We start from the raw sequence: 15717 nt of genomic DNA, 5'->3' as shown, positions 1-15717 counted from the left end.
GCCCTGACTTTCACTTTACTCACTTTACTTTGATCTTTTTATCCATCCACTATTTTTTTTTTCTTTTTCTACCCTCCTCTACTTTCTATGTAATTACAATTTGTTTGCTTGTGTTCTTATATGACTGCTAGCTGTACAACAAATTGATATTCAGGGATAATAAAAGTTCACTCCTCTCCGCTTTTGTTCCTCTCCTCTCAGCTCCTCTTCCTGTCGCCTCTAAACAAATAGGGAGGAGGACAGAGCTGACAGCTGCAGGGAAAGTTCCCAGTAATTGGGGTCAAAAGCTTTGCCCAAGGACACAGTGGCAGGAAGGAGGCTGTAATCAGCAGCTACCCTGCCGTCAGTAATAGTCGCTCTGACTAATCCATCCAAAAGACTAGAAGATGTGTCAAAGTGTATTTCGTAGCAGCGTTGTAGAGATGTGTGTTCGTGCTTCAGTGTACAGATACAGACAACAACAAAGAGGTTAGACTGTACAAAGAAATGTAGGAGCAGCTTTGAAATTTGCTTACATGTGAATTTATCGAGTCCACTTTTCTTTCAGAGAAGGAACTTCATAAGTGTTTGAAAAGTGTTGAGTAAAACTCCAAAACTTTTCCTCTGGATCAGCCCAGAATCCCTTTGAATGAATCTGCAAAGCAACAATTTATGTCCAGTGCTAATTTTTGAGTTTGACACTCAGAGGTTAGAAGTTTTTCTGAAAAATATATAGTGATGGACTTCTGAACTGAACATAGATTACAATGAAGCAAACTTTCATCATCATTCAGTGGCTGGCAGTTTGGAAGGTAGAATGATTATAAGTATATTAAATATATATATATATTTTTAAATCAATCATTACCAAATTTTATTCATCGACTGAGTAATGATCTCAGATTGTGCTAACAAAATTTCACATGTCTTCTACCAGCTGATTCTGGGATATAAACTTTACAAATTTGTAGCACCCCCTAGAGGCAGAATATCCCAAGACTCCATAGCAAAGCTCGGAGCTAAGGTCTGCAGGCATGCATTGAGTTTGGTTACAATGGCATTTAGAGGTGGATTATGTTTGAGAGAAGAAATTTCCTGAGAAAGATAACTTATCACCTGTGCAGGCTTCGCTGGTGGATTACAGTTTGCTTCCACTGCTCACTTAAGTGATTTGCAACCATTCTCAGTATGGTGAGCACGCAGATGGAGATGGAGATCGAGCGAGTGTGTAGGAGCTGGTCAGAGATAGAGCCGAGAGTTATCGGAGGAGAGAAAATGAGCAAAGAAGGAAACAAACAAGCTGCACCCTGATGTAAAATCTCTCCCAACCAGGAAAGAGTAAACACATTTGTTTATGTCAAAGTCATGGATTAAAATGGAGTTTTACTCCTTATATAATGAAGCAGAACCTTAGCAGCGTTCCCACAGTGACGATGCTTTGAGATCACAAGTCGGGGGTCCCTCCCTCCATTTATTGTCTTTGCTGTTATTTCTATATCCTCCAAGCTACTGTATGTAAGTTTATGAGTAATCACAAAGGCCAACAGCTCTGCTAACAAAGTGCCACTGTATTAACAATGCATAATTAATGTTGCCATGCCTCATCATCTGTGATGCCATGGTATCACTTTTTTGAGCTAGTTATTGTAAAAGCAGTGATACGAACAGTATAATGAGGTAATGTGTCACACATCATTACTTTTGTTTGATGATGACACTCATGATGAGTTTTAAAGGGATTGTTGGTGTCAGACTCAACCGCTTTTTATCCAGAAAAAGATCATGTTAGCAAAGTATGATCCTATATTTCATCACTGTTATGATTTACACACAGATGCACTCATACACATCAGGACTAAGAATTTCTATCGCCAGACTATCAGAGCATCTGGTTTCAAAAAGCCAAGGTTGGTCCATTTCAGGATTAGTTTACAGTGGATTGTTTCAGTAGAGCAGTACAGTTTCCCAGCATTATCCTTCTGTGCTGGCAAGAATATTGTGTCCTTACATCAGGATTGCCAGTGTGCTTTTAATTGCACTTTCCTCTGGGTCAGAGTGTTTCTGTATTAGATTTCTAGTACATGAAATATTGCACCCCCACATAATGCACATAAAGTCAAAGAAAAGGAATACTAATGATGTACAATGCATAGTCTAATATACCTTTTTCTATTTACTGTCCACATTTTCATATTCAAAGCTCTGAGCTCAGGGAGGACAGAAACCTCCCGTGGAGCAGAAGGGCAAAAGCTCGCTTGATCTTGATTTTCAGTATGAATACAGACCGTGAAAGCGGGGCCTCACGATCCTTCTGACTTTTTGGGTTTTTCTGACTCTGTCTTCCATTTAAATAGTTTAATCCAACTTTATTGTCACTTAAACCAACATACACACAAGTTCACATAGCAGAGGAATGTTGATGAGGGGCTCATTTGAAACTTTGTAGATTTCTGTATCAGTGTTGCATTTCTTCCAGGCCAAACCTGCAGCTGAAAGCAGTCCATTACTGAAGATGTTCGACTTTGCACCACTTCAACCATATTTAAACAAATGAACTAATGTTAGTGTGCTTGTAGTGCTGTGGAGCTGTTTTCAAGACTGTCCCCCTGTAAGGCAACATTTAGTGGCCGTAATAATTATGACAGGATCAAAGTGCAGTGACGTAGTATATAGAGCGACAGGAGGGTGGGGCAGATGGATGTGTCAACAAAACACAGGAAGGTGACACACTTCACCACGTTGTTATTATTGTATCCATGACAACAAAGATTTTCTAATGCTAAGGAAATACTCACAATGTTTTCCAAACCAAGTAGTTTGAGTGCCTAAACCTAATCAAGCCATGACCATTATTATAGTAACCATGGCAATGACGGTGGGTATGTCGTATCAGAGGGTCGGAGGACTTGTTGCTGTTTTCATATGAATGGGGACCCATTTTGTGTATTTCATGCACATTAATGCACACACAGATTTACCACTATCCCACTGATCTGTAAGTGATGGTAACACACTAAGATATGCAGCAATGCACCTATTCTTGTATTTGTATAATGCCACAGGGAGCATAGTGTTAGCGCAGGCATAGCACTGAACCCCGTCTGCACTCACTGATTGACATTCATGCCTCACAATCACAGGCTTATTCATGAGCTGTTTATTGTAAACAAAGTAGTTCATTAGGCATCCATAATACTTACTTGATAGTGAAACATAATGGAGAATAAAGACGGTTGAGTCCGACAGAGCTGACATCACACATCTTTTCCATGGATCTGATCCCCGGTTCTGCAGGAATTATACAAACAGATGAACAGTCTCTTGGTTCCACGTTCAGTTTATCTGGTGTGTGGTGAGATATTGAATAGATATTAACAAAAAAAAAAAAAACAGCCATAAAGAAAACAGCAACAAAAACAGATGATCGCCGTGCATAATAGAGTCATGTGCACCCTCCCCTGCTGACGCAGCCAGATATAACTTTGATGATAACTGTTGTATTGCCTGAGGACAGACACACACATGCACACACACTAACTCAGAATGCACACATAGAGAAAGCACACGTGCCCAGGGACATAGAGGATACACACTCATGGAGTAAAGCTGCACACGTGCCAACACACACTCCCAGCCTTCTGACAGTCATGCAAACAATCCTGTTCCTCCCCTTATGTTTTGCCTGAATCTACAGTGGGAGATCAGCTGTAAATAAACTAATGTCACACACAGGACCAAACATTTGCTTTTACTCACACACACTTCAACATGTTATATAAGTCTGTGGTTGCCACAGTGCATTCGTCAGCTTGAATCAGCAGCAGGTAAACAAATGTGACTCTGAAACCTGAATTAAAGCCTGAAGTAGTGACTCCCCCCCCCCCCCCCCCCCCCCCCCACACACACACACACACACACACACACACACCAAAAATGTGACAGCCGATGGGGATTTTTATTTTCCTTTGCTGCATATTTTACTCATTTAAGAGGAAAAAAGCCCTGAGGCAGAATGCATTCTTAATGTCCACAAGAGACAGGCATCAGCCACAAGGCTGGTGCTGCAGAGCAAATTCAAGTCCAGGCAGCATGGAAATGTCCCAGATGTGTCTCTATGTAACCTGTGGTCAACTATACAGATGTGGATGATGTCTGAGTTAGAATAGTGTGCGAGGCAACAAGTTTACTGAGCTAAAGATCCACCTAAAGCATGCAACAGCAGGAAAACAAGGGCACATACAACTTATGCATAATGTTTGTTTTTTTTTTTAATAATTGTTTGCCACTGCAAACTTTAATTTTGTCTTGTCTTATTAATAGATCCAACCACATCTGCTCTAGGCCTAAGTATCATGAGTCCTTTTCAGCAGCAGGAGAAACAGGAGAAATCAGACAGAGAAAACAAAAGTAAAGAGGAAAGAAACAAAGTTCAAATAAAAACTGGTGAAGAAATGGCAAAACAAGCTAGACAGAGATAAATAATAAAAGCGAAACAATGTTATGTTGCCGAGAAGATACGACGTAAAGGCAGCTCAGTGGTGCAGTATCAGACTGTGATTGTCCTGGGTAACTCCCCCGTAACAGCAGCTGAAGACTGGTTAAATGTTCTCCTCTTCTCCTCTGTCCTGCAAGTCGGACAATAAAAGAACATGTAGCGACCCCCTCTCATCTCACATATCCAGAGCCCAAAATGATATCATAAAAATGTATCTTTTGTCAGTCAAACGAGCCAAGAGATTGAATTTACAATGAGAAGGAACAGAAACTGGAAAGCGGCTTGTTTGTGCTGACGCTTGTGAGTGGCTTTAGGGTGTGGTGAAGTATCGTTTCACCTGCTGTCACCACAGTAATGCAAAAAAATATGTAATAAGCTGATGGGGCCTCCCACACATTACAGCCAGACCTAATTCTGCTGTTGATTTTACTTAGTCAAGGTTTTCAATAGTTAATATGAAGGAAGCTTGTACCTCACAGGTTGTGTCTTTGTCATCATTAACAAGGGAAGGTAATGACACGTGACATCATTTCATTTGACACATCATTGGTTTATCAGTAACCCATGCAATTAAAGATATCATTGAACTGAAATTAATGAACCATTGTGAAGTTAATTGCATATGACTTTAGTAGTGGAATTGTATTATCATATCCTATTCTATTTCCTTCATCTTTTCTTATTCAGTAAAGTACCGGAGAGTCTAATACCTAAAATCTTCTAGGATATCAAAAGTGGCACCTGGATCTTTGGACTCAGCAGCTACTGAGGCGGCTGTTTAAAGGAGGTAACAAGCTTTCATGCGCTCAGGTGGGAGGCCAGCAAGAAGCAATCTCTGCAAGACCACAGCTATTGTGCTCAGAGAGGAAATGGAAGATTTCGGGGAAGGAGAAGAAAGAAAATGACGAGTGAGAAAGTGAGGAAAGGTGAAGGGGAGGGAGGAAAAAAAGAGGAGAATGCTGTTTTGCTCTGATTGAAAATGAAAGAGGCGGAGGGCAGAGGAGATTACCAGCGAGAGAGGGAGAGAGAGAGAGAGAGAGGGAGGAGGAAACAAGAAATAAAAATTACAAGGCAAAGCTTTAGCAAAGCTGGTTGGAGAAAAAGAAATGGATTGAACACATTTATTTTCTTCTGAGAGTAAAGGTAAAGAAGGCAAGAGAAAATTACTAAGAGGAGGAGGGAGATAAAAAAAAAGAAAGAAAAATTAACAGGAAAGAAGAACACAAAGAAAAACTGGAAAGAAGGAAAAGACATAGAAGTAGAATAAAGTGAAAGATAGAGAAAATCAACAAAAGACAAGACACTGGGCAAAAACTGACCAGAAAGAGGTTAAAGCTAAATTAAAAAAGAGAAAATAATGGCTCTGAACCAGAGGTGAGGAAAGTAAGAGAGGGCAAGTTTGAGGAATTGAAATAAAATAGATGGGAAGAGCGAGAGAGCGAGAGAAAAACAGACAGGAAGAGAAAAAGGAAGAGGCGAGCAAAACGCAATAGAGGGGAAACAAGTGATGAATGAGAGGAACGAAAGCAGAGGTGGAGAATCATCAAGTGTGAAATGGAGACCAGGATGGGACACAGATTCCTCCTTATATATGATGGGAGAAGTTCATGGCATGAACTTGTGTCACATTAAGCTTGAATTAATGAAGGTTCATCTGTGCTAATGGCAAATACTCTTTCACTGCATGATTATAAAAATGACAATACTGGTATGTATAAAAACAGAGGGAAGTAAAAAATAAAAAAAATCATCTCTTGGCATTTTAGATGCTGAGATAGAAACAGCCGTTGAGTGACTGCTGCTCAGCTAACAGCTATCAAGTGATTGCAGCTTGACCTTTAGTTGTGTTCAGCTGCAGAAATGCTTTATCAGACATCAGCTCCTCAGAGAGATGTGTCTCCGGTCGAGCGACTGACAAGCGCATGTATTCTGCGGGCACACGTCAACATATTTTCATCAACGCACATGTTTGTGTGTGTTTGCATGTGTGGGAATGTGTGTGCATTAATGCAGCAGGCGGTCTGGGCCAACCATGAAAACGGCCATTTATGAGGCGACAGCATGTCCCCAGAGAATTGAATCAAGTGTTGTTTATTATTTCCTGTCAGAATAAAGCTGGCAGGGACACTGTGCACATATGTGTGTATTCATGTGCGGAAAAGCACTAGCAAATATCATTTCCTGGCGATATTTGAATGGCATAGATTTTTCACAGTGTGTGTTTGGACGAAATGGACAAAATTGCTGGATTTACTCTGGAAAACTGTTTCAATAGGCATTATGGTCTATAATGGGACCAGGGTCAATAGATAATGTAATAATGTACCTGTAGACATAGTTTAGTTCATCTTTAAAGACAAAACTCATGGAGATCACAGTGATGTCCCCTGTACTTTTTCAAACTGGCCTTATGTAAGAAACGAGCCCATAGGTCATCTGTTCATCAGGTTATTATGACCCATAGTTATGTTTTGTTGCTAGGTGACATCTAGTGGTCATAGTAATTATGACAAGAGCGAAGAGGAAAGTGTGGTGACGTAATACAGAGTGACTAAGTCAGGAGGAGGTTGGGGTGGATGGATGGATGGATGGGTCAACAAAATGCAGTTTAATTCCCATGTGAAAGTACTAATTTATGTTGTTTCTATTATTCATGACCATTCAACAAAGTTAACCATATTGTCATACTGTAACCATGACAACATAGCTCCTCTGTAATCTTGAGGAAGAACTTATTTTAACCCAAATCACCATCTTTTCCTAAACCTAACCAAAGCATGATCGACATAATAGTAACTGTGCCAACTAAGATAGGTACACAGCTCTCTGTACAGTCAGCGTGTTTATTATTGTAACCATGACAACCGAGGTCCGGTGCGCCCTGGAGTGCTATTTTAGGAGACACTCCCATGGGTCGCATCAGAGGGTTGAAAAAAAAGACCTGTATGTTCAGGTCGGAGGAGCTGGTTGTTTTTTAGGCTTCTTGTTATAGAAGTGTCATATTTCAGCAAAGCAACCTTTATGGAAATTTACAGGGTGAGCACAAACTCTGAAACATACTAGTCTACATGTTAGGGGCATATCAAGCTACAATGATTTGTATCATGTCCTGCTATAAAGTCTAATTCAGTGATGCCTGTAAGGGAGAAATCTTGCAGGAGATGATGAAGTCGAAGTTTCTCAGATGAGTCAGTCAATCAGACATGAGAGGCAACCGTTCTCAGATGAGGCACTTTAATATCAGTGCTGGGTCAGTAACTTCACGATCAACAAAGAAACCACAAAGCTTTCATACCTTTGCCACCAAGGCAGTTATGGTAGGAACATCTGGTAACCCTTAGCTTGAAGATAAGTTTGCATCTCAACGCCATAAAGCATATTTATCACTCCATGACAAAATTATCACTATCATTGCTTATAATGTTTGTTTGGTTAGTTTTTTTTCATAGAGATATACGTGCTTTGTGTTTCTGATATCCTGCCTCCCTCATGTGTAAACAGGAAGGACAAACAAAAAATTGAAAAACCTCACAATAACGTAGCTCCGACCATCACTGAAAGCTGGAACTTCATAAAGGGAGAACTTAGGGCAGAGCTGTTGTACTGAATTGCACTAGATTGCACAGGTGTACCTCATAAAGTGCACAGTGAGAGTATGAGCATTTTGTTCCAGTGGAAAACCTGTTTCCTCAGAGATTGTTGGGGGTTAATGTCTTCACGTTAACCTGAGGCCCACGCCTCAACAGAGACTGAAATGTGTCTTGTAGTGTGTTGTGATGACCTTGATGAGGGCCACTCAATTAAATGCAGTGGTCTCACAAAAAAAGCGTGTTTTTTTTTTTTTTTGTGTTGCTGTAGTATTGAGCTATTAATAAACTCTCCCTTCTCCATGTTCCTTGGAAATACACTCGGTCAAGTGCCTCAAAGCTACACATTCATGTAATGACATGTTTACTTCCTTTATGTGATGTAACTCCCACTGAAATGGGATGTTTGCTGGGGTGCGACATTGAAGCTACAAAAAAAAATACTGTTGGGAATTTGGCCATAGCAGACAGCACAGTGAAAATCTGAAACACATTCGTATGTTTGTATGTGTCTGCATGTTGACGTGTGTCCACAAATGCTCACATATTCGCCTGTTCAGAAGCTGAAGCCGTGGTTATTGAGGTTGTGAATGTCGCGGTGTGTGTCGGTGCACTGATGAGCTGTCAGCCTGTCTCTGAGCTGAATGAAAATGAAATCATAGATAATAAATTGAAGTGTCTCCCGAGGGTCGCTGTCAGAGATGTCAGAGCCGTCTGAAAAATAGACAGGATGAGACAGAGGAAGTGGTTTCCTCGGGATGAAGAAGGGGAAGACGAAATGAAGAAAGTGATGAGAAGCTACTCTGCGGTCATGTTAGCGTTAGCGTTAGCGTTAGCGTAGGGCTGTCATTTCCATTACACACCAGAAGACGAAACTCTAAATTAAGCAGCAGCTTCACTATTCTTAGATTCCCACCTCTTACAACATGAAGGTGTCTGTTCTGTTTGCCCTCTGACCCTCTATGATGAGGGATTATTTCCCCAGAGGGATGAATACCATCATTATATTTGTTTTGTTGCTTTCCTTTTAGGTTTAAAACCAACCTGCAGCTCCATTTCTACCACCCTCTCCCACCGGGAACAGAGAGCCATCTACAGTGATTTTTATAAAACACATAAACTTCACAGCCCTATCAAGCAGGTTATTACTATTCCTGCTCTCTCACACAGACTTTTACTGTGTTTTTTGATCAATGGCTGGAGTGTGGCAGTAATGGAGCCGGGGCTGGGGCTTCTATCTTTACTGGGGACGCCCACACACTGTAAATTGTGCGCACTCGTGGCTCTGTGAGATGCATCTGATAAAAGCTTCCACCAAATGGAATAATAGATCAACTTTTTCCGTCAACAGTTCCTAGTCCTATTTGTTTGATCTGGCTTTATTGTGACTGTTGTGTAGTTTATTCTGCAGTGTGTGTGTGTGTGTGTGTGTGTGTGTATGTGTGTGTGTCTGCCTTATCTTCCCATTGGTGCAAACACAGTTTAAGGATTTAATTCAAAACAAAAACGCTGCATTATGTTGTTTTTATAGCCAGGGGCACTGGATCAGAAGTATGATAAGTTATTTGGTGGTGGAAAAACAACCACTTGATTTATCACTTAATATTTCAAAATATTTCTCTTCTTTAAAAACAGGGACAAAGCAGAGAATCATTTATTTGAAACTGCGCTCCGTATGCCCCTCCCACTGCCTTGAAGGTTGTCTTGGCCAACCTCAGCAGGCCATTGGTTGACATGGGAGGGTCGTCAACTGATGCAGTTCACCTGGGCCTTCTGGACTATAAAAGCTGGCCCATGCGCTTACTTGCTCCTGTTCCTGCCAACTGCTGGCATCCATTTATTTTTGGCATTATTGTTTGCATTTGTACATGAAACTCCCATCTTGTCACGTTCGCTGAGCCAGTTTGTGACAAGATATTTAAAAATTGAACTACATCATTAAAAACACACAAATTAATGCTGGATAACTATTCTCATACTCATTGCTGTCACTTAAATTTGATTTCTTGGTCTCAAAAAATTGAAATCTTTAATCTTTGCTTTCTCCAGTGTTGTGATGAAAACATGAACTCCATCTAATGGCAGAAATCCAGGAACCACATCACCTCTAAGATGTAATCAGTCACTGTTTGACCCTTTGACAAGTGTAATGTGAAAGAATTACGGAAAAGCACGTACAGAAGATTTTCTCTGTTTCTTTCTCATCCCTCTTTGTGCTTCACCACACTCAGACTGTGCTGTGGTTTCGCCAGGCTGACTAAGCAAGAAAGTATTAAACTGCTGTTGTAGGCAGTTCAAGTACTTGATACCTCTTAAATTCAAATGTTAGGTTTTTAGGAAGTGCTACAGTGAAAGGGCTGCATGTTATTGAATTTTCTCAAGCCAACCCACTGTATAACTCTTAATGTTCATTAAAATATGATATAGGAAAAAAAAAACTTTTTGATCATAATTTTGAGCATGACTCCAGGGATGGCAATGTCAGTCAGATGCTCCACTACTTTGGTCCAGACTGAAATCTCGACACAACTATCAGATGTATTGCCATTAAATTATATTCAGACATTCATGGTCCCCACAGGATTTATTTACGTCTTCAGTCATCCCCTGACTTTCCCTGTATCACCAACCGTGTCTTTTTAGTGAAATATCTTGACAACTACTGGATGGATTACTATAAGATTTTGTACACACATTCATTTCCCTGTCACATTGAATCTTAATCACATTGATGATCAGTTAACTTTTGCTATAGAGCCATTATCAAAGCCATGTTCAAAATTTCAGCCTATCCAATACTTTGGTTTTTGACAAAATACCTGCAGAAATAATGACTTTCCCATCAGTCTCAGCTGCACTTTGTTGTTAGTGCAAATCTGTAAAAGTTAGCATGCTAACATGCTAATATGCTGTAACCATAATCACCTTGTACAGACTTTAATGTGTAAAGAAAGGAATACATATATATTGGTCAAAATAGATTTCTTATTCATAAACAAAATAAATAAACTAACTTTAATCGATCATTGAGCATGCTACATGTTACATTGATCCCTCACACCCTTAAAGATTAAATACGTTGTTTTTTTTTCCCCTTTGTCTGACATAGTTTGAATCTCTTTGAATAAATCAGTGTTGTCTTCAATAGGACTCAGGATAAGTGTATGTTTAAGAGTCATCATTTCCCGGAAATCTAACCCACTCATCAGTAAACACTGCACCTCTTGGATCTGCTGGAGGTAGAGAGGAGCACTGTTTTAGCAGTCGCCCACTCCTGTCTAGTCAGTTTTGCATTTTCACTTCATTTTGTGATGCACTGCTCCCTGCATGTTAAGAAGATTTTCCTCCAGAGTCCAAACCCAACATCTGACTTTCATTTGGGAAATCAAGGTCTTATCAGGAGGACCCGGACTCTGTTTTCTGTTGTAATTTAGGATCAGCGCGCAGCTGTGTTTGTGTACAAATGTTGTAAAATGTATTCTCCTGTTATCATTCACCGTGGTTGTTCATCCTATTTGTAACTCAGTATATGAGTATATCCTCATAGTGCGGATGCATGTTTTCCCCTCATTTCTCTTTCTCCTCTATTTTGTTGAATTGTAAGATTGTATAAATGTAGCTCCCCTGCACAGGTTTTGCAAAATTTTCTTTCTTATTTTAATGTAAAATTTCACCACCCTATCTGCTTCCACTAAGAGTCTTAAGTCATCATTCATTCTCTTTTATTTTACCTGTCACTTCTTATCTCTCTATAGGTCCAGACACATTTATCTTCCCGTCTTCTCTCTCCTGCCCAGTCCTCCTCCTTTAGCTGCTGACTGTATTATGATTAAACTGATTAAACCCGTCTCCCTGTGAAAACTGACACCCCTGTCATTGTTCATTTATCCTTTCATACTTTGTCTACTTGATACCTTTGTCATCATGTTCCAACTATAGAGGTGGACTTATTTTTTTTCTTCCCTCAATTCTCTGTGCCTATCTTCTATTATTAGTATCACTACCTTATCTGCATTTGTAATTAGCACTTTTAATAAATCAATTAGTATTCAGATATCATCCACACTGCTCTCTGTAACATACAAAGTCAACTTTATCCCAGTTTAATTGCATAATAAAGGTTTATTTTTGGAAATGCACATTCAGTTACATTCAGTCTCTGTGCATCTAGACTTGTTTAGCTTAGCTTTACAAAGGTTTGTCAGTAGTGAAAAAATACAACTTCTTGAAGCTGATGTTTTTGTTTGATACTGTAGCATCCAGGAGTCACCAGGGCTGTGTTCAGTTTACAACCAAGCTCAAACTTGGACCCCATGAGAGACAGAACTTGTGAGATGCTGAAATCATTGCTCCAGATAGTTGTTTCTCAATGAACAGCAAGATTAGTAATTTTACACTTCACCCAGTATTTTGTATGCTGCATAATTAACTTTCACTTTATTTTCTTCTTCTCCCCTTCTTTCCAATGAATCTAGGTGTTGAGTGCATTGTGGTTTTACCTGAACCAAGGAGTCACTGGGATCCCGTGTTCGGCACCTGCGTCTTCCTCTTCTCCTTCCTCATCCCTGTGGCTATTATCAGCATTTGCTACAGTTTGATGGTGAAGCGCCTGCGCAATGTTCGCATCCTGTCCGGCTCCAAGGAAAAGGACCGCAATCTGAGGCGTATCACCAGGATGGTCCTGGTGGTGGTAGCAGCATTCGTCGTCTGTTGGACGCCCATCCAGATCATGGTCCTGGCTCAGTCACTGGGCTTCAACCTGAGCAGCTTGTTCACTTTGGTCCTGATGCACTTCTGCATCGCGCTGGGCTACGTCAACAGCAGCTTGAACCCTGTGCTCTATGCCTTCCTGGATGAGAACTTTAAGCGCTGCTTCCGCGAGTTCTGCCACCCATCACCATTCCGCCTTGACACCCAGCAGTCAGGCAGGATGAGGAGCATCGCCAGGGAGGTGGCAGCGGCCTACAGTTGCAAGGCTGGAGATGGCGGGGGACCTGGGGGAGGGACGCCTAATCCAGCATGACTAGGCGTGGAGCTCCCTTTGGTGGGGGTAGACCCCCCACAGAGGAGAGAGACCCAGGGGACAGGGAACTCCAACACAGAATTAACTCAGATTACAGCTCTCTAGCGGCACGAGCCCTCCCGCCCCCCAACTAGAAGACTGGCCTGGGGCGGGGGGGAGGGGGATGAGGAGGACGGGATTGAAAGAAAACGAATTTAAGAATAAGGATGGGGGTGTCAAAAATAGGACCCCCCCTAGGGTGCTTATATGGGTGGAGGGAAATGGGATATATTGAAAGTTTGGGTGGAAATGGTGGTTGACATCTGGGTACAAGATATGCAAGTAGCTCAATCCATTCTGGATGCTGAATCTTGGAACAACGATGGCCCTAACCCCACTGAGGTGGTAATGTTTTGGAATAGAGCCACAGAGTTTAGGGAAACCTCCTTAAGGATCCAGCTGTCTTGAGCTGGAGACAAAAACGAAAGAATTGAAAGGATTATCTGAAACTAGATCTGCCAACTAAGGCTGATACCTAGTTGGTGCAGCTCAAGATCAATGCCTGACTCTGTGTATGAGAAAGCAAGGGTTGGAACCAGACATTTATTGTGAACTTATAAACAGCTAGGGATTAATTGAAAGACTTGCTGATACCAAATCTCTGAAACCATCATGCACTACTTTGGTGCTAGTAGAAAGACTATAAACAACATTGGAAGCATGGATTGTGGCTATTTGGTGGGAAGGACCACAGACAGAAGATTTGCCAAGGAAGAGAAAAGCTTTCTGTGAAATGGATGGTAAACATTTTCACTACAGTTTATTGTATCTTTATCAGTCGATGTTTCAGTCTGAAGAACTTTCCATCAGCACTGGTGGGAGGCTGTGGACAAAAAGCCCTGTGGCCCATACTCATCTCAGAGTGGGTTCTCTATTGTGATCGGTCCTTTCAAAATGGGTCTTCATAATTGTAATATGCTGCTGAGCCCTTATCAAGACTAAAATGGGCATGTAGACAGGAAGTTGGATGTAATATCTGCAAACAAGAGCTGGCATAAGGAAGAAGAATAATGTGCAACAAGCTACTCTTGAACAGTTTTTCTTAAACTATGTCTATGGACCTGGAATGGGTCACATGAATGTTATTTCTAGTAGGAACAACATTTCTCAATGTGTCCTCAACTAAGCAAAATATGCCTAAGAAATCCTGACCTAAAACACGTTTCTTAGAGGTTTTGTGATTTTTGAAAACTTTCTATGACCACATGTTAGAAATTTAGAGTTTGGGGTCGGGGGGAAGCTGGTGAGATTGTAACCTGAAAGAAACGCAAACACTCAACAAAATATTCAGTGTTTGGGCTAAGCCCAGGAGGGATATTAACCCTTTTTCTTTTTCTTGTTCTGACAGTGCTGTTTGTGGTGGGTCCAAACATGAAATGTAAATTAGTATCCAAAGGTAGATCTACCCATATTAAATTTACGGCTAGGACTTCAAAAGTTTGCCATTAATAAATCTTTCCATTAACCTGGGCATAAACAATGCTTCCGTAAAAGCTTCAAGCACTTAGGGAACATAGGATGCCTTACAATCCACCCAAAAATGCAAAAAGGCCAATATATGTTTGGAAATTAATAAAAATAAAAACACATTACCCAAAACATGATGGCAGTGTCACACAATCTGCCTTGTCTGGTGTTTACTAAAATGAAGTGAAAATAATGATACTGTCTTCCTGTGAAAAACCAACCTGTAGGTCTGCTTATTATGTCCCTTAGTTACCTCTTTTGGCCATAGTAATTACAGTGGGAGCAAGGAACATAGAGACAGACAAAGTCCATGTTAGGACAAGGTTGCAGTGGGTGGATGGGTCGACATAACACATAACAAGAGATGTTTGAACAACATATTGTCAGTGTTGCTCTTTTTAAGCATGAACAACGACCGTGAACATCCTGTACGCCTACCGCTGGTATGCTGCTATGGGTCGTTTCCAGGAGTAGGGACAAACACCTATATGGTAGCTTAGCTTAGACCCTCATGAATATTTGGTAGTAGGCCTACTGATGATTAGTCAGGCTGCCTATCATTTTGATTTCATCAATCCTGATGCTTCTTTCTTCTTCTGGTTCTTATTTAATCCTAGTCCTGATTCTTTGCATATACCTGCTGCATAAAAATATCACCACCCTCCCTCTCCTAAATAACTTTCCAAAAGTGTGTGCATCTTTCTGTGTCACCACTGTCTTTTTAGCACTACTAGTGACTGGTCATATTGTGTACACTATGCATAAGCAGTAATGTATTTGAACTTGTGATTTAGACTGAATTTTACAAGCAAAAAGAACCCAAACTTTAAGTGGCAGGTTTAAAGGAAGGCCACTTACTGTTTCATGCAAGCCACTAAATTTGACCCCTGATTAGGAAAAGTCTAATATGGTAATATGCTTGCTTGCAGTTTATGGCTGTGTTTCCACCGACACCTTCCATCTCAATTAGGTATTCTGAACAAAAGCAAAGTTAACATCTTAGAGGCAATATAATCACACATTTTAAAATGACATATCTGGGTGTGCTGTTTTTTCCCAGGTATGGAGCTGTTTGTGGGTTGTGATCAGGTTTGGGGTCAAGGCTGGGTTTTTGGGAGTGTTGGTGG

The 15717-nt window shown here is 40.8% G+C and overlaps 1 protein-coding gene across 1 annotated transcript in view; it reads left to right on the top strand.

Moving 5' to 3' along the window:
- oprl1 (opiate receptor-like 1) overlaps positions 1–13564 on the top strand; it is a 79290-nt gene extending 65726 nt beyond the window's left edge. The window contains exon 6 of the mRNA XM_071477491.1: positions 12537–13564. Coding sequence (XP_071333592.1) covers positions 12537–13084 — 548 coding nt within the window. The 3' untranslated portion in view covers positions 13085–13564. The remainder of the gene's footprint in view (positions 1–12536) is intronic.
- The last annotated feature ends 2153 nt before the right edge of the window (positions 13565–15717 follow it).

Source organism: Trachinotus anak, unplaced genomic scaffold (genome assembly GCF_046630095.1).
Source record: "Trachinotus anak isolate AG129_WGS33_773 ecotype Australia unplaced genomic scaffold, CSIRO_AGI_Tana_v1 ptg000004l, whole genome shotgun sequence".
NCBI lineage: Eukaryota > Metazoa > Chordata > Actinopteri > Carangiformes > Carangidae > Trachinotus > Trachinotus anak.
Note: the sequence above shows the minus strand (reverse complement) of the source record. Positions and strands in the feature narration are given on the sequence as shown.